The 20533-nt window shown below is 44.4% G+C and overlaps 1 protein-coding gene across 2 annotated transcripts in view; it reads left to right on the top strand.

Moving 5' to 3' along the window:
- Window positions 1-1371: 1371 nt before the first annotated feature.
- CCDC69 (coiled-coil domain containing 69) overlaps window positions 1372-20533 on the top strand; it is a 44402-nt gene continuing 25240 nt past the window's right edge. For both annotated transcript variants that reach the window (XM_075859890.1, XM_075859891.1), the window contains exon 1: window positions 1372-1547. In XM_075859890.1, coding sequence (XP_075716005.1) covers window positions 1497-1547 — 51 coding nt within the window. In that variant the 5' untranslated portion in view covers window positions 1372-1496. The remainder of the gene's footprint in view (window positions 1548-20533) is intronic.

The raw sequence follows: 20533 nt of genomic DNA on the forward strand, positions 1-20533 counted from the left end.
GAGTGGCTGGTAAAAGTTAAATATTTTTACCGGCATAGCAGGTGTTGGTATTTTTGCGTAAGAAGACAGGTTACATCCTTTTTGGATTGGATAGTCCTCCTTTTCCAGACCCCCAGCCCTAGGAACATCCGCAGCGGAAAGACACGGTCAAGTCTGAGAATGGCGCCGGCAGGAGATTACAGTGAGTAAAACAGAAGAGGCAGAGACCCTCGCATTCAGCAGCCGGACGTGGGCACAGTGCCAGTCTGCCGTGCCCTGAGAGCCAAGAGTGGAGGTCGGAGGAAGATACTGACTGAGTTATAGGGAGTCTTTGTCTGTATTAGGCTGGGTTCACACGACCATGTTACGTCCGTAATGTACGGAACGTATTTCGGCCGGAAGACCCGGACCGAACACAGTGCAGGGAGCCGGGCTCCTAGCATCATAGTTATGTACGACGCTAGGAGTCCCTGCCTCTCCGTGGAACTACTGTCCTGTACTGAAATCATGATTACAGTACGGGACAGCTGTCCTGCAGCGAGGCAGGGACTCCTAGCGTCGTACATCACTATGATGCTAGGAGCCCGGCTCCCTGCACTGTGTTCGGTCCGGGTCTTCCGGCCGAAATACGTTCCGTACATTACGGACGTAACATGGTCGTGTGAACCCAGCCTAAGGCTCCCATACCTAAGTGCAAATTAAGCCTCGTGCACACGACCGTAGCCATGTGCACGGCCTTGATTTTTGGGTCGGCCGGCAGCAGAATGTCACCCTAGAGCCGCCTGCAAATCGCAGGCCGTGCACGTGGCCGTGTCCATTATTTGCTATGAGCCTGGACCACAGAACACGGCCGTAATAAGACATGTCCGTTCTTTCTGCGGTCCAGGCTCCTGGGCCATGCACGGACCGTGGAAACCAATTTACCCGTGGATTTTCGGGGAATTGCAGCCGCAAAAGCACGTTTGTGTGCATGGGGCCTTACTGTGACGTCGCTTCCCGAAAACTGCACCCAATTTTTGACCATAGCACAATCTGGCGCCATTTGAGCAAAGTTGCTTTCAAATAGCAACAACGACACGAACTTAACTGATATTTTTGGGTGAAAAAGGTGACAACCCTATTTCCATTGTCCTACTGAACCAAACTTAGACTAAAGTAGGGTTCTATGGTGGACTTTGGTTTGATTTAGTAGAGCCACAATGGGTGTGGGAGACATTTGGGAGCAAAAAATTTTGAATATGAAAAATTGGTGCATAAAAATGTATTGCTTTAAATTGTGTGACATAATGTCTCCCTCACACCAAGTCCACACACACAGCAGCTGTCACCTGGGGCCCTCCCTCCAGTCTCTGGTGCGCAGCTCTTCTGGTAATTACGGCTACAATAGTTTTGTATTGCCTGAAGTTTGTGAGGAGCCGCAGCAGTGAGCGCGGAGGAGAAGGAGCAGCCGCAGGAAGGAGAAACAACGGGGCACGATGTGACCCGCACACTGCTGGCTGCAAAACCCGGGTGCAGTCATGGGCTGCCGGGCCAGCAAGTCCTGCTGCTTCCACGGAGCCAGGAAGAAGGTACCGTCCGCTGCTGATCCCTGGGAGGCAATTACAGGAAGTTGTGGGCAGAAAACGTAACTTTTGCTCCCTGGCAGTGAAGGGGTTAACGCCCAGAGCACAATTAACCCCTGCCTCTCCGGCACAGAGGGCAGTGTTGGGGTGATGGAGAAGTGTGATGAGTGACGTCATTAGTGACAGAGGTCAGGCTCAGTGACCCTTGGCTTGAACACAGGCTGGCCCTAGATGCCCTTAAAGAGATATGACCAATAATGTGCCATGGTTCTGATAAGCGGCGCATCAGCGGTGACAAAGGATCGCTCCCAATAGATCTAAAGAATTTACATTGTAAAATTTATCGGATGTCATTGCGGTTGTAACCGCGATTGTGGAATTTTAAAGAAGCGCTCAGTATGCCTTACACAGCGGCTGTCATATTGCATAGAATGGTGCCACCTTAAAAAAAACTTTTTTTTGTTTTTGTCTATATTTGATCTATATGCTTTTTGGCAAAAACAGAAGCACCCCCCCCCATGTCATTGCGCCCCTATTTATGTACCACGCTGGCAGAGCTTTATTAGCACTTCACTTGGGGACCATTGATCTCTGTCATTATCTATAAGATGCCCCAAGATGCATTTGCGCCCATGATGAAGTGCTCATATGTAGGTTCTTCCCTGCCCAATAGACTCTGCCTAAATGGTAGATCGCTTGGTAAGATGCGGTGTGTTACCATTTCAGGTAGCGCCCACTAGATCCCTTCCTTCAAAGCGGCCGATTTCTTTGCTCTTTAACCCCCAAATTCTCTGGTAAGCTTCTTAGCATTGAGCCAATCTTCAAACATTCGAACAAGCTCCCTTCTTCCAGCGTTGAGGAGATGCTGGCGGTGCCAAGGTGTCACCCCCCCCCATGTCCTAGTGTAGCTGCTATGCCAGCCAGCACCACAAGCAAGTAGCAGCTGGTGAAGTTTAGGAGGACACGTTTGTGGCTGACACACTATGTGAGCTTATGTGACAAGTACACTGTTATGGGGGTATAATTTTTTTTGTCATTATGGTAATTACCTGGGGCGTTTGGTGAGGGGGTTGCACCTACTTTGGATTTACAAAAGTTGACATCAGTAGCAGGCAGAGTACGTGGGCATCTGTAGTTGGCACACTGTTATGGGGGCTTCTGTGGCACGTACACACTCTTATGAAGACATTTGATGCAGGCAGACTGTTATGTGGGCGCCGACATATGTATTGTCATTGTCTCAAGTGCATGGGGCGGTTGATTAGCCAGTTGCACCCACTTTGTATTTCCTAAAGTTGAATGGTCTGCAGGTGCCGTGCAAGTCTTAAAAGTTCAGTACAAGATCTGCATTTATGTTTCTCCAATAGCGACTTTCTAGTAATAAATCAGTCGTGGTCGCTGGTTGATGACCGGACCTGGCATACGGAGGTGAGGTTGTCTGAGGGGCTTTAGAGATTCGATGCCAACCCGCTATTGCTGGCGTGCCCTTCCTAACAGCTGGGTCATTGTAACCTGGCCCTTTTAGTCCAAGCATCTGGGGTCAGAGCTGTGATGATAGGCTGGAATGTGCATTGGCTGTTTTAAGAAAATCAGTCATTGCTGACCTGTGTGTGTGTGTGTGTGTGTGTATGTATGTGTGTATATATATATACACACACACACACACACACACACACACACTACTAACTTATCGGCTGCTACTACTACGCCCACACACTTTCCGTTATTACCAGATAGATCTAGTAGAGGCCGTGGCAGATTATATTCCACTACTGAATATATTATATGGTCCCTAATTTAGAAGAACAGTCCCTGGTGTCCTCACACATATAACATGCCCTGCTATTTGCGGCTCGTAATCTGTGCCATCCTGACCACAGTGCTGATGTATATCGAGGCTACAAGCTCCTTTTTATTACCACCTCACAAATCTCGTAAACATTGTTTGACATTACAAATGTGGTTGGCATGAGCCGCGGGTCTGTTTCCCTGTGCAGTAGATTGTACATTCCTTCTAGGGATCTGTTTGTAGCATGAAGCCGGGCTCAGGAGGGTTCCCAGTATTTGTAGCAGTAAGGGCAAGTAGTTGGAGGGAATAGGTTTTCCTACTGCGGCGAATAGTGAGAGAGAGAGGTGGTTTATAAACCTGGGCCCTGTCAATATCGTACCATTAACATGGTGTGAACAAAGCCTAAGGTTGCCAATACAGATGAGATAGATGTTGACTGAACGATCGTTTGGCCGACAGCTGCTCTTCCCTATCCCTCCATATACTGGCACCTTCGGCTCAGCCGAGCATACATGTATTCTAAATGGGGAGAGCGGAGTAAGTCGCTGCCAGACACCTCTGGCGCTGCTTATCTCCCCTGAGAACAAAGGGTTCGGGCGTGTTAGAATCCAACTTCTAACGTCTATATCAGACTCGGGAGAGTCAGGTCGAGCTTCCGGTTTCCTCAGGATCAGCCGACCAGGTCTACATTTTAAGCATTTAATTTGTATGTTTTCCCCGTCTTTGTGTGAGTTTCTTAGGGTATGTTCACACGCAGTAGCAAAATACATCTGAAATTACGGAGCTGTTTTCGCCTGAAAACAGCTCCTGATTTTCAGACGTTTTTTAACAATTCGCGTTTTTCGCGTGGAGATGTTTTTCAATGGAGTCAATGAAAAACGGCTCCAAAAACGTCCCAAGAAGTGACACGCACTTCTTCGACGCGGGCGTCTTTTTACGCGCCGCTTATGACAGCGACGCGTAAAATTACACCTCGTGGGAACAGAACATCATAAAACCCATTGCAAGCAATTGCCAGATGTTTGTAGGCGTAACGGAGCCGTTTTTTCAGGCGTAATTCGAGGTGTAAAACGCCCGAATTACGTCTGAAAACAGTGCGTGAACATACCCTTAGAGGTTAGCCGGTGTTACCCCACAATCCAGAAACCTATTGGTAGGGTAATTTGCCTTAAATGAAATTGCCCCTAGAGTATGTGTGTGTCTGATGGAGTGAAATTAGGTAGTGAGCCCCAGTAAGAATCGGGGTACGTGCACACACAATTAAAAAAACGTCTCAAAATACGGAGATGTTTTCAAGGGGAAACAGCTCCTGATTTTCAGCCGTTTTTTTAAGCCACTCGCGTTTTTCGTGGCGTTTAACGGCCGTTTTTGGAGCTGTTTTTCTATAGTCTATGAAAAACGGCTGAAGATGTGACATGCACTTTTTTTTCTTTTTCAAAACGGCCGCGTAAAAAACGCAGTTTTTCCCATTGAAATCAATGGGCAGATGTTTTGAGGCGTTCTGCTTCCGATTTTTAAGCCGTTTTTCGGGATGTTTACGGCCCGAAAACCACTCCGTGTGAACATACCCTAAGGACTGATGTGAGTGATCCCGTCTGTGTACAGTGCTGTGGAATATGTTGGCGCTATGTAAGCAATATTCATTGTATTGGCAGACAGCTGGAATTGTGAAGCACTTATTGTGGTGACACTCTGCATTTACTGTCCTAGATTCAGTAGGTGACGTATACTCGGTTGAATATGTGCTAGTACTAAATACCAAACTTACCCTATTCAGTATAATGCAGGGACGGACGGAGAGTGGTGTGGGGTCTTTGGCATTAAAGGGTAACTAAACTTTAAAAAAAACTTATGACATGTCATAGTGACATGTTAGACGTCTTGACCGGTGGGGGTCCAAGCACTGAGACCCCCACCAATCACTAAAACAAAGCTGCAGAAGCGATCATGTGAGTGCTGTGCATGTTTGTTTCAGACAGGGAATATAGATTATGAGCCCCATTGGGGACAGTGAGTGATGACGAATACTGTACAGCGCTGCGGAATACGGTGGCGCTATATAAATAAAATGGCAATATGATGAATAATATAATAATTAATACAACGCAAAAGATCCTTTTCAGTCGTTAAATAAATGCCCAATCATGTACAACTCGGATGGGCCAGGTTTTCCAGTGCGAGAACCACTTGCTCACCACCACCTCGGCTCCTCTTTGCAGCGGGGGTTTCGCCGATCCCAAAGACATGACGAGCAACACCGACCCCTCCCCCAACCTATTAGGCATTTAGGTCATAACCTAGAAGTGTTTCCGGTCCCTCTGCGTGTATGTAGTGTGGTTTTTGTGATGCTGTAGTAATATAGCCCCCTGCCCCACCACTCCTGAATGTCTCCTGCCCCTTGGTATATTAGGTGTGAGTGTGTCCTCAGTTTTTGGCATTTAACGACCGCAATCTGATGTACTTCACTACGGTACCTGTTGCTGTGGGTTACGGTACCTGTTGCTGTGGGTTACGGTACCTGTTGCTGTGGGTTACGGTACCTGTTGCTGTGGGTTACGGTACCTGTTGCTGTGGGTTACGGTACCTGTTGCTGTGGGTTACGGTACCTGTCGCTGTGGGTTACGGTACCTGTCGCTGTGGGTTACGGTACCTGTCGCTGTGTGTTACGGTACCTGTCGCTGTGGGTTACGGTACCTGTTGCTGTGGGTTACGGTACTTGCTGCTATGGGTTACGGTACTTGTCGCTGTGGGTTACTGTACTAGTTGCTGTGGGTTACTGTACTTGTTGCTATGGGTTACTGTACCTGTTGCTATGGGTTACTTCACCTTGCTAGCAAACATTTCCCACGATTGCAGTGTTAGAGCCGAGGGTTAAATATCTGCTATCTCAAGTAGGTTATTTCTGTCCGTGAATGTTTGACAGTGATTGTCTGTGCATCTCCTGGAGAAAAAATGGCTGCCGGCAGGGTCACTGTCATGAGACACTGAGCAAGGAGAATGTGAAGTGTTGGCGCTGGATTCATGTTATTTATTCCTTCTCTCTGATCTTTTAGGCGTTTTCCATCCAGCGGCAGAATAACAACGTTCAGAAACCTCATGAAATCTTTCTCTTCGGTGTATACTTGGTCCTGATAAAGTCATACCTGCTGTTTTGGAGTGTCAGGGGTCTCAGAACATGGTCGGTGAGGGTCCTACACCCAGGACCCCAGCAATTACTTTACTGCGTCACTTTACTGCAGTATCTGACCCAGTGATGTCAATACAAAATGCGGCCGTCCCTGGTGCTGGTGCTCAGTCCATTCAAGTGAGCGCGGCGGAGCTGCAGTACCAGACACATTGGCATGGACACATGTGCTGCAGAGAAGGGATTGTGAGGGTCCGGGAGGTGGGATGCCCATAGATGGATAGGTAATAGCCCGGAAAACCAATGTAATAGCCTGGAAAACCCCTTTAAGACTACATTTATATTTGGCAATAGCAGGGCAGGACAAAGTCTCACCACTACGGTCAGTAAATGGAAATATCCTTGTGTACATCGAGAAGCTGAGTATTCGCTACAACTGCATGAGCTTCGGGCCTGTTCACATCTGTGTTGGAGACCCTGTTAGGGGCCTACATCACAGATCCGGGCCAAAATACTGGAAACAATAGCGCACAATTGTTTCCGGTAAAATAAGCAACACCATGACGGAAACCCGACAGAACCCATTAAAGGCAATGGGTTCTATCAATCAGGCGCCAATTGTTTCCGTCATGCAACGGAAACGGCACCAAGTGTTTTTTTTTTTTTTGGTTTTTTTTTGCTCCTTTAATGGAACACAGCTATGGAAACACTTATGCAAATGTGAACAGGCCCCTAGGGTAAATTCACACACTCAAGAATTGCTGCGGGTTTTCGGTGCAGATTCCGCTCTCATATCCTCAGCTATTTACAGTTACTTGTGGATGGGGTTTTGGCAAAAAAAAATCAGCGCAGAATTGAGGATATGTTGCGGATTTTCTTATCCACAACATGTAAATTCTGTCGCTGATTGGTAGCGGATTCTCACCACATATTTCACCCTTTGCAATGCACAGGGTGAAATCTGCAGCAAAATTTGCGTCTAAATTTCGTCCTCCGGTTTTCTTTGAAATCCGCAACAGAAAAAGTCTGCAGCGTGAAAACTCCAGACTGATACATTAATACATTGTAGCAAATAGGGTTGCACGATGCATCGAAACTTCGATACTGTTTCGATACCGTGCACCCTCAAACGGTTCAATACCGTTAATTCATGTATTTCGATGCTAAGCTGTTCTTCCGCACAGCTAGGTGTTCTAACACATGAATGTAGTGAGCGGGGCTGCGGCTGTGTAATACAGTCATTGCCCGCTCCTGAGTTCTGACAAGTGTGCGTGCGCGGTCAGCATGATCTTATGCGTCCAGCGCTGCACTAATGATTTCCGGCACTGAAGATAGAACATGGCGGGCAAACTGCAAAATACTCCCATGTTCTGTCTTCAGTGCCTGCGCCGCCGCTCATTAGTGCAGCGCCGGCCGCATCGCCTCATGCGAACCGCGCACGCACACTTTTCCAGAGCGGGGCAATGACTGTATTAGCGACGACGAAACCCTTGCAAACGGAAACCATTGGCACCGGATCAGTCACCTTTGAAATCAATGGTGATGGAAACGAAAAACTATGGTTTCCGTTTGTGTCAGTCAGGGTCCCGTTCTTACGGGAAACTCAGACGGAACAGGACCCTGGCGCAGATGTGAACGATGTGAAACCTCTCATCTCTTCCACTATTCCCCTGAATGCTGCGATCAAAGCTGACCACAGCATTCAAGGGGAAAATGAGAAGGGGGGATGCCCCTTGGATCGAGTCCCACGGAATCCCTGTGACGTGATGAGGGACATACCATATATGGGCAGACAGCCCAGGGTCCATTGAAGGACCCCAGGGCTTTCTGACCATATTTCCTGTTGTTAGGACATACCTAAGTATGTCCTAACAACTGCCTGTGTACTATCAGTATATAGATATATGCCAGTACATTAACCCCTTAGTGACCAGCCCATTTTAGGCCCTAATGACCAAGCTATTTTATTCGTTTTTCTATAGTCTCATTCAAAGAGCTATAACTTTTTTATTTTTTCGTCTACATAGCTGTATGAGGACTTGTTTTTTGCGGGATTAGTTGTGCTTTTTAATGGCACCATTTTTGGGTACATATAATTTTTATATTAACTTTTATTAACCTTTTTGGGGGGATTATAAAAAAAAAACTGAAATTCCGCCATTGTTCTATGCGTTTTTAAATTGACGCCGTTCAATATGTGACGTAAATAACATGTTACCTTTATTCTATGGGTCGGTACGATTACGGCGATACCACATATGTAGAGTTTTTTTTATGTTTTACGACTTTTGCACAATAAAAACACTTTTAAAAATAAAATTATTTGTTTTTGCATCGTTGCTTTCCAAGAGCCGTAATTTTTTTATTTTTCCATCAATGTAGTGATTTTTTGGGCTTGTTTTCTGCGGGACAAGACGTAGTTTTGAATGGTACTGTTTTGGGGTGCATGGGACTTATGGATTCATTTTTATTATGACTTTTTTGGGGGGCAATGGAAAAAAATTGCAATTTCGCCATGTTTTTTTGCGTTTTTTGTTTACGGTGTTCACTTTGCTGTTTAAATTACATATTAACTTTATTAATGGAGTCATTACGGTCGCGGCGATACCACATGTGTGTACTTTTTTTTTTTTACACTTTTACTAAATAAAACCACTTTTTATGGAAAAAAATGGTTTGATTTATTTTTTTACTGTACTTTTTATTAATAATCTTTATTTCACTTTGATGACTTATTTTATTAGTCCCACTAGGGGACTTTACTGTGCGATCTTCAGATCGCTGCTATAATGCTCTGGTATGCTTCGTATACCAGAGCATTATTGCCTGTCAGTGTAAATCTGACAGGCAATCTGTTAGAACGTGCCTCCGGCGCGTCCTAACAGGAATATGTCCAGGGCAGACCTGGGGGCTTTTATCAAGCCCCCGGCTGCCATGACACCCCATCGGAGACCCGCGATTTCATTCGCGGGCCGCCGATGGGTGACAGAGGGAGCGCACTCCCTCTGTAAACAAAGTTAAATGGCGCGGTCGCTATTGACGGCGGCATTTAACGGGTTAAACGGGCGCGATCGAAGTAAACTTCGATCGCGGGCGTTGGAGCAGGAGCTCAGCTGTCATCAGACAGCAGAGCCCCGGCTCCTGTCTGCACGGGAGACCCGTGCAGGACTTAGACTAGGCTGACGTGAAAAGGCGTCAGCCTAGCCTAAAGCCCATTAGTGACCGACGTAAAAAGGCGTATTGGTGGTCACTAAGGGGTTAAAGGTTAAAAAAATAAAGTAATGTTAAATAAAAAAACAAATTTTTACAATAAACCTTAAAATAGGTCTCGATACATAAAATATACACATATTCGGTATCGTCGCGACCGTAATAACAAATTTGTAGCGTAATCTATGATGTTTACGCTGTTATAAAATTAAAACTGCTTTCACTTATGAGGTATTTTTGAACCTCCATGTGCCTCACATTAATAGTAATTAACCCCATCATGTACCTCACACATCAACTCAATGTTGTCCATTATGACTGTGAGGAACATGACGGGGTTAATTACTATTAATGTGAGGCACATGGAAGTTCAAAATTCATCACACCACGCGCCTCACATCAGAAAATGGAAGAACTTTTTTTTTTTTTTATTACTGTCGGCAAAGTATCGTTTTGGTATTGAGTATCGCAATACTACACAAAATATCGGTACCAAAATCCAAATTCTGGTATCGTGACAACCCTTGTAGCAAACTTTCTGGGCAGAAGTGCAGCTGATGTGTTTTGCTCACAGAGGATTGTCTAGACTGCATGTACAGGACTAGGTCAGGATGCTCCCATTCACTGACACCAAACAGAGATCTTAAAAATAATGAGGAATTGGAACAATTAGTATATTAGAAACTTTTCAAACTTTATTCACATCTAACTGGAGGACCCCTTTAAATAGTTTGTGTGTAGGGAGATGTCCCATTAAAGGGGGAAAGCTCTTTGTAAATTTATTCATACAAGGCAATGTCACAACGGGGCTTTACCATTCCCCTCAATGGATTGTCTCTCTATACACTCTGACACCGTCCAGTGAGTGCTGCTGACCATGTCAGACTACATAGAGATACCCTATTGACAAGGGGAATGGTAACACCCATTTGACAATTTATTCATAGATTTCCAGGAGGAATAACAGAGGAACACACATTATAGAGTTCTAAAAAAAAAAAAAAAAAGATGCTACAGAATTATTTTGGGGCATTATTATGAGGAATGTAAATATTTACTAAACGGGAGCGGTGACAGGTCCTCCTTTAATAAAAGTTTCCAGGACTCTCAGTTAAGGGAGTCATTCCTATAAATCTTTGCTGCACCAATGGAAAATCTCTGTGTCTGTTGGGACATTTTCTGTCCGTATTTTTTTAGGCTAGATGAAAGGGGCAGTATAAATAAAGAGATCTGCAACTTGTGATTAGTGAATTATGATGGCAGCTATCGAAATACCAAGCCACCGGCAGATAACGTACCCCGCACAGAGGCCTGACTCACTGATGTTCTCACATTCCTTGTATATTCTCTGTCATCAGTCTGTTTTTTTTGTTTCCATTCCTCGTTCCTGTTTTCCATCTGAAACCCACATTAGAAATATCTCCTTTATGAAACGTGACAGCGCTGTGCAGGAGTGAGGGTGGAAGTATGTCACCCGTGAGAGACGCCCTTACAATTTTCATTCTTGTGATGGGTTCACACATGGAGAAAGTATTCTCGCGGATGGTTATCATGTATCCTGGATGCATAATATTTACTAGTCACGTGTATCATTTCACGTTCTCTTCTCAAATTCCTTAGTACCTCCATAGGGTTTACCAGATAGAGGTCGTACAATATTTTTTATAAAAAACTTTGCAATTGGCCAAAAATTGTTAATAAAGACCCCCGGCTGGAAGACCTTGTCTCTTGTACCAGTCCCCCTAACAACCAATTCTTGCCAAATGTAGGAGCGCAAATTAAGACGTTAATAGGACGCGCTAATGAAAATCAGGTCTCCACCGAGTTCCCCTTTAAGGGAATTTGATTTATCCAACTATGTTCACACGACTCTGTATTTACTCCCAAGCTTATCTCGAATTTCTGCCACAGATGTGCAGTTGGATATGGCGCGGATCTGTACGCGGATTAGCCCCATTCAATCCAGCTAATCCACGTGTAGAAATCCTCCAGCTTTTCCATGCAGATTCTGCGCAGATTATTTTTTTCTGTTGTGGGCAAGATTCGGCTCAAACATTTTTTGCAGCATGTGAACGAGGTTTCCAGAAACCCTATTAAAATCTATTGAATGTGGATTGTCAGACTTGATGCAGATTTTGGCGCAGAACCCCTGTCAAATCGGATACGTGTGAACAGGGCCCAATACGGCATGTTCCTCAAGTGCTACTATGTTCACTGTAAGGGGTTTGTGTAATAAATTCTCATTGCTGCAGAGTCCAGGCTGTAGAAGTCACAAAGGACTGCATGGACTATGGGTATATTGGGGAAGATTTTCTATTCAAAATGCGCCAGAATTCTGACGTACATGCTGTACGCCACATTTATTAACTGTTTTAGACATGCTCGACAAGGGGGTGTGGCTTAGCAAGAAAGGTGGGTGTGGTGAAGCAGAAAACGGCATGGCGTAAGATTCAACACTGTGTAAAAAATGCACCAACAAAAAACTGGCGGAAACTAAACCAACTAATAAGAAGTATACAGAAGAGATAAATGTCTAGCAAGGTGCGCCAAATTTATTATACAATGTGCACTACTTTTATCAATTTGGCGCATTTTCGGACTGCCTAGTCTAAGTTTACACTGGCTAAAACTTTATTTATTATTAAAGTCAAAGGCTGTCAGGGCATGCTGGAAATTGTAGTTACACAACACCTAGAGTGCCAAAGGTAGCTGAACCAAGAATATTTATATTCACTGACCTCAAGCAGAGATCTTGAGACTGATGAGGAAATGAAGCACAGTTGCAGAACTTTAACTATACGATTTCCATGGATAACTCCCGTTTGAGGAGCTGCCTGCACAGATACCGGGTATTAGCTGTTTGTATTGGAATGTACTGGGCTTGTAAAATAATGACATCATCAGAGTCCTGAACTTCCGGATATTCATCCACATAGATATCTATGACCTGGTTTACTGCACCGTGTACCCAATAGTAATCAGGGCATTGTCCCTCATGGCCCTCCATTTTCCCCATTATCTGTCAGACTATGTGTGCTCTCTTAGGCCAGGTGGACACCCTGGCCTGTGTCCTTCACGCAGGACCACCCATGGGCACGTGCCTAATGGGAAATCTGGCCCCACATGTAAAGTTTGCAAACACCGCTACCCCAGCCTTCCCAAACTCTTCCGGATGGATAGAACAGGGTGTGAATCTTAACCTCATGTGTCTTAGAAATTATAGCTGGGTAGCGTCTGTGACACTTTCAGGCGTGTATGTTTTTTGCAATGTTTAATGAAAGACTTCGTAGGGTACAAATTGTTGACGGACTCTTTTACTGTGGTCCCTATCACTCACTGTAGTCTTGTAATCATACAATTTGCTTGGGTCGTCTGATGTGCAACATTCCCAGTGCACTTAAAGAGGACCTGTCACTGATTCCAGCGCTGCTTTTCTTTTTTCATATACCCCCTCCATTCCAGGGATATGGCCCACTGTTGTGTTGGCTCCGTATATGCTAATTTGCTGTAGTTACTTGACGGGGTGGAGCTATCTTTCCTTCCTCTGATGCTGACCAATCAGCATGAGGCAGCTTCAGGGTAGTTCACGCCCCGTTTACTAACTACAGCAAATTAGCATATAGGGAGGCAGAAAAAAGAAAAAGAAAAACAGCGCTGGAATCACGGAGACAGCGCTATTCAGGTCAGGAGACTAGTTCAACTTATATGACATAGTGACAGGTTCTCTTTAAAACTGCGGCAATCTATCAGATGTCCTTAACCCCTACCCACAGCACGACGTAATAGCATGTCGTGGTGCGGGGGTGATGTTTGGAGCGGGCTCACCCACTGAGCTCGCTTCGTACACAGCGGGTGTGTCAGCTGTGCATTACAGCTGACAGCCGACACTAACGGCCACTAATTGATTGATCGCAGCATCGAAGACGTTAGAAAGAGGGGGGCGACCTCCGTCCGCTCATAGCTTCCCCCACGACCCGATAAGGTGGTGCCGATGGTTGCCATGGCAGCCCAGGGGCCTAATGAAGGTTCCCAGGACTGCTCTTCTTCATCTCCTGTTAAGCCCTGCCAGAGGCAGGGCTTAACAGGAGCCTATAAAAATGACAATATATTGTACCAGCAGTATTGTACCAGCGATCTAACGATTGATGGTTCGAGTCCCCTAGGGGGACTAATAAAATGTGTAGAAAAAAATAAGTTTACGTTTTTAGTAGTGTAAAAAAAAAAACAATTAAAAGTTAAGAGGAAAAATGGGAAAAGGTTTTTTTTCTTAAAGAGGCTCTGTCACCAGATTTTGCAACCCCTATCTGCTATTGCAGCAGATAGGCGCTGCAATGTAGATTACAGTAACGTTTTTATTTTTTAAAAACGAGCATTTTTGGCCAAGTTATGACCATTTTTGTATTTATGCAAATGAGGCTTGCAAAAGTCCAAGTGGGCGTGTTTAAAGTAAAAGTCCAAGTGGGCGTGTATTATGTGCGTACATCGGGGCGTGTTTACTACTTTTACTAGCTGGGCGTTCTGACAAGAAGTAACATCCACTTCTCTTCAGAACGCCCAGCTTCTGGCAGTGCAGATCTGTGACGTCACTCACAGGTCCTGCATCGTGTCAGACGAGCGAGGACACATCGGCACCAGAGGCTACAGTTGATTCTGCAGCAGCATCAGCGTTTGCAGGTAAGTCGATGTAGCTACTTACCTGCAAACGCTGATGCTGCTGCAGAATTAACTGTAGCCTCTGGTGCCGATGTGTCCTCGCTCGTCTGACACGATGCAGGACCTGGGGCAGGAAGTGAGTGACGTCACAGCGTGATCTCTCGAGAACACGCTCTGTGTCTGCACTGCCAGAAGCTGGGCGTTCTGAAGAGAAGTGGATGATACTTCTCGTCAGAACGCCCAGCTAGTAAAAGAAGTAAAAACGCCCCGATGTACGCACATAATACACGCCCAGTTGTACTTTTACTTTTCAACACGCCCACTTGGAATTTTGCACGCCTCATTTGCATAACTACAAAAATGGTCATTACTTGGCCAAAAATGCTCGTTTTTTAAAAATAAAAACGTTACTGTAATCTACATTGCAGCGCCGATCTACTGCAATAGCAGATAGGGGTTGCAAAATCTGGTGACAGAGCCTCTTTAAGTAATGTAACAAATAAAATATATATACAAAGTTCGTATCGCTGCGTCTGTAAAATCCGGAACTATTACAATATAGCATTATTCAACACGCACGTGAACGCCGTAAAGAAAAAATATAAAAGCCCAGAATTACTGTTTTTGTTTTTTTTTTGGTCACTTCATATCCCACAAAAAATGAAAAAAAAGTGATCAAAAAGTCAAATGATACCAATAGAAACAGTAGCTCTCCCCGCAAATAATAAGCCCCCATAGCGCTCAATCGAATGTGGCGACAAAACACAAATTTTATTTTTAACAGTTAGTTTCTTCCTTGTAAAAGTAGTAAAACATAAAAAAAAGATATAAATTTGCTATCATCGTAATCGTATTTAACCGGTTAAGGACTAGGCTGTTTTACAGCTAAATGACCAGAGCAAATTTCACAATTTTGTTATGCGCTTCTTTAGATGACTATAACTCAGCAGGTGAATAAAGTTCATCTTTGAATTTTACACTCTTTTTAAAGGACAGATAGGGCTTTGTTTTAGTGGCATTTGTCAGTATATATAATTTTTTTTTTTTTCTCTAAAGTGGGCAAAATTGGAAAAAAATGCAAGAATTTAGCAATTGCGCCAGTTTATGCTAGCATTTTTCACACACGGTATGAACCACGGCCAAAATTAATCTCCTTTCACATTCTTCCACTTCTCCCGTGCATGGGGATACCAAATATGTGAGCCTTATTCACTGTGCGGGCATGTGCCAGGGCTTGGCATAAAAGGAGGCTTTTTGGCCTTTTCGGTCCAGGAATTTTGCATTTGATTTTATAGCCGTATACTGTTTTCTGGGGGGCCTAATGCTGCTGAAACATTAGAAACACCCCATAAATGACTTCATTCACACAAGTAGACCCCACAAGGTTTCCTTCAAGGGGTTTATCATATTTTTAGCAAGTCCAGTTTTCTTCTGAAAGTTTCTTGAATAAGATGGAACAAAATAAAATCAGCACTTTTTTAGCAAATGCGTCAGTTTAGGCTAGTATTTTTCACACACGACATAGACCACGGACAAAATTCATCTCCTTTCACGTTCTTCCACTTCTCCCGTGCATGGGGATACCAAATATGTGTGCCTTATTCACTGTGCGGGCATGTGCCAGGGCTTGGCATAAAAGGAGGCTTTTTGGCCTTTTCGGTCCAGGAATTCTGCACTTGATTTTATAGCCGCATACTGTTTTCTGGGGGGCCTAATGCTGCTGAAACATTAGAATCACCCCATAAATGACTTCATTCACACAAGTAGACCCCACAAGGTTTCCTTCAAGGGGTTTATCATATTTTTAGACAGTCCAGTTTTCTTCTGAAAGTTTCTTGAATAAGATGGAACAAAATAAAATTACCTTTTTTTTTTAACAAATGCGTCAGTTTATGCTAGCTTTTTCACACACTAAATGGACCACGGACAAAATTCATCGCATTTCACATTCTTCCACTTCTCCCGTGCATGGGGATACCAAATATGTGTGCTTTATTCACGGGCATGTGCCAGGGCTTGGCATAAAAGGAGGCTTTTTGGCCTTTTCGGTCCAGGAATTTTGCATTTGATTTTATAGCCGCATACTGTTTTCTGGGGGGCCTAATGCTGCTGAAACATTAGAAACACCCCATAAACGACTTCATTCACACAAGTAGACCCCACAAGGTTTCCTTCAAGGGGTTTATCATATTTTTAGACAGTCCAGTTTTCTTCTGAAAGTTTCTTGAATAAGATGGATCAAAATAAAATTAGCAATTTTTTAGCAAATGCGTCAGTTTATACCAGCATTTTTCACACACGGCTTAGACCACGGCCAAAATTAATCTCCGTTCACATTCTGCCACTTCTCCCGTGCACGGGGATACCAAATATGTGGCCTTATTTATCACATAGAGATGTAGGAGGGCGGACGATAGAAGAAGATTATTTCACAAATCGCTTTTTTTCAAAGCTGGTTTTACAAAACTCAGAGTTTCTATAACACGTCCAAAATATCTGCTCTTGAAGCAGAAATCCCAAAATATTCATCTAGGGGTATAATGGGAATTTATTTTTTGGGGTTTTCTAAAATAAGAAATTACAGGTTAATGCAAATGGAGCTCTCCAGCAGATGAACTTTAGAGAATATGCAAACATGACATCCACCCCCCACCCATTCCCTCCCTCACCCTTGGAGTAAAATCAGGGGAAAAATAAAAACGTAATGTAGGGCAAATATATTTTCAACAAATTAACTAAAATCTAATAATTCAGAACAGTGTGGTATTTTTTAAAACATGGCTCAATGCACAGGCCTGGTTGCGAGGGACATGAGGGACAGAAATATCGGGAATCTTTGCGGTGCCCGTCTTTTCTGCAGACGCGGCACTTTTTCTGGGGGTTGCTTCTGGTTGGTGTTGGGGGAATCCGACTGATGAAGTGTCTTTCAGTCAGTCGCGTGACATCCTCAGACTGGGGGCATTCTCGGGTGTCCTGAACATCAAAAATGAGGCCTTCAATAATTTTCTCCTGGAAATCCAGGTATGTGTCTCTGCCTCTGTTTTTTTTGTAGAGCACAAATGAGTTGTGGATGGCCACCTGTAACAGATAAATGGCCACTTTTTTGTACCAGGTTTTAGTTTTGCGTTTTACTAAATAGGGCTGTAAAACCTGGTCGCTTAAATCCACCCCCCCCCCCATGTACTTGTTATATTCGGACATGCTCACTGGTTTGTGCTTGTCCGATGTTGCCCCTCTTTCCCTCACTGCCACTGTTCCTGCGGTATGAATCGTGCTTAGCACATACACATCTTTGCGATCCCTGAACTTGACCGCCAGCAATTCCTCAGATGCATAAGCACAGGAGTCCCCCTTTACCATGCGCTTCCCCACTAATTGCTGTGGAAAACCAATTCGGTTTTTGCGCATGGTACCACATGCCCCAGTCCTTGCAGCATGCAAATGCCTAAACAGGGGCACACTCGAATAAAAATTATCGCAGTACAGGTGGTACCCCTGGTGAAGCAGAGGCTGCATTATCTCCCACACGATCTTACTGCTGGTGGAAAGATCAGGGGGGCATCCAGGAACATTTATTGTGCGGTCCCGCCCTTCATAAATCCTGAAGGCGGTGGTATATCCTGACCCGCTTTCACACAATTTGTAGAGCTTAACGCCATATCTTGCCCTTTTGGAAGGTAGATATTGGCGAAAGCTAAGTCTGCCATGAAAGTTGAGGAGGGATTCGTCCACACTTACATTCTGCTCAGGGGTGTAGAGTTGCAGAAATAAATTATTCAGGGAATTTATTAGCGGTCTTATTTTGAACAACCGATCCCGGTTTGCATCGGTACTTGGGGGGGCCTGTGCGTTGTCATTGAAGTGGAGGAACCTCATTATTGTCTCATAACGAGACCTGGGCATTACTGCAGAATATCCTGGGGTGGCTTGGGCGGGTCTTGTTGACCAGTAAGACCTAATGGAGGGCTTTTTGACAATACCCATATTTAGGGTGAGCCCCAAAAAAATTTTTAATTCCTGCAAATTGGTGGGCGTCCAATCTCTGGCATGGGTGGATGAAGGTTTCTGCCTTATATATTTCGTGGCATATAAATTTGTTTCGTGGACAATCTGATTTAGGATGTCGTCCGTTATAAATAAATGGAAGTAATCCATTTGGACAAAATTTGTATTGTCCACGGTTATGCCAGGAGTGGCCGTAAATCCGTGGATTCTAGGCCCAAAAGATGGGGCAGGTGCCCATACAAGAGCCTGGACTGGAGGGACCAGGCTGTCCCGTGCTACAGCGCTACTTGGCCCTGCGCTTTCATGTTCTGCAGTTTCGACTGCATCAGGGACAACGTCCCCTGAAGATGAACCTGAAGTGACGCTGTCATCGTCACTACCTAAAACAGGTTCCATCTCGGACGCCATCTCTGATGCGGTCTCCGACTCAGACCACAGCATGGCGTATGCCTCCTCGGCGCTAAACAACTTCCTCGCCATAACGTAACTAACACTAACACTAACTAAACAAATTTTTTTTTTTTTTTTTTTTTTTATAAAACACACAAACTAACTGCTATATATATCTACACTACCGCTAACAAAAAAATAAACCGCTATTGCTATATATATTATATATATGTGGATATATATATAATTATATACTCCCTACCTGCCTATTCTAATAGAATAAAAGAAAGAAAGGTAGATAGATAGATAGAAAAAAAGATAGATGGATAGATAGATTGTATAGATAGATAGAAATCTATCTATACAGAGAATGTTTTAGTGTAACTGTATTTTTTTTCACTGTAATCTTCTGGCAGCAATTCTCTCGAGTCTCTTCTTCTCCTCAAACTGAAACAATGTTTGAGGAGAAGAAAAGAGGCAGGAGATTTACTGCCAGAAAAGTCAAAATAAAACAAATGTGGTCGCTGTGATAGGTTTTCACAGCGACCACATGATCAGGGACCATCAGATTGGTCCCTGATACTCTGCCCAGTGCCCAGAGCTGTTGGTAACAGCGAGGGCACAGGGCTGTGTGCACGCGATCGCGTGCACACTGTTTTCTATGCAGAAATGCATGTGATCGCTGTGATTGGTTGTCACAGCGATCACATGTTCAGGGGCCAAAAGATTGACCCCTGACATTCTGCCCAGTGCCCATGGCTGTTAGCAACAGCCAGGGCATAGAGCTGTGTGCACGCGATCGCGCGTGCACAGTCTCTGAAGTGCGGCCGTATATATACTATACGCCGGACTTTAGAGACCCTGACCGCTGGCCGTATATTTACGGCCAGCGGTCGGGAACCTGTTAACATGCCATTTTTACCCTACGATGAAAGTAGTAAAAACGAAACCTCTCAAAAGATTGCGAAATCACACTTTTTTTCCTATTCCAGCCCACAAAGAATTGTTTCCCAGTTTCCTAATACATTATATGGTACAATAAATGGTGCCGTGAAAAACTACAACTCGTCCCCAAAAAACAAGCCCTCGTATGGCTTTATTGACGAAAAAATAAAAAAGATATGGCTTTTGGAATGTGGGAAGGAAAAAATTACGACGGAAATCCAAAAAATGGCTGTCTACGGTATTGCTCCCGTCAATACGACGGAACCCTTGTACAACGGAGACAAATGGAAACCGGAATGGAATCAATGGTGATGCAAACGGAAGCCTCTGGTCTCCGTTTGTTTCAGTCAGGGTTCCGTTCTGACGGAAAGTTCTATCGGAACGCCTGAACGAAGCCCTGACGCTGTTGTGAAAGAAGCCTAATAAAGTATTTTTACATTCACATATTTATATAACACATTATTTATTTGGGAAATTCAATCATTTGCAACACTCAGGTTTGATTGCTGCACATTAATGTGAACAGAGCCTAAACATATAGTGTCAGAGGCTTTGTTCACAGCCTTCATAGCAAATTCCGTCAGAGGACTAGCCGTGCACTCTGTGTCTATAGGGTCCGTCGGCACCGGTTGTATCTGTCATGTGACGGATCCGGCAGAGCATCATCGCTTCCGTTATAAACAGAAGCCACAATACAGATGTGAATATGTGCTGCTGAGCGTGAAACACCAAAAAGAAGTTTAGAAGCCTCTACAACAGCCCCTCATCTCATTCTTGTTTTCAACCCAGTGCACAGGATGTGGTACTTCAGCATCCTGTTTCTCCCCTGGGAGGAAACGTCATCACACTGGTCTGCTACAGAAATGTGATCAGATA

This window comes from Rhinoderma darwinii, chromosome 3 (assembly GCF_050947455.1).
Source record: "Rhinoderma darwinii isolate aRhiDar2 chromosome 3, aRhiDar2.hap1, whole genome shotgun sequence".
NCBI lineage: Eukaryota > Metazoa > Chordata > Amphibia > Anura > Rhinodermatidae > Rhinoderma > Rhinoderma darwinii.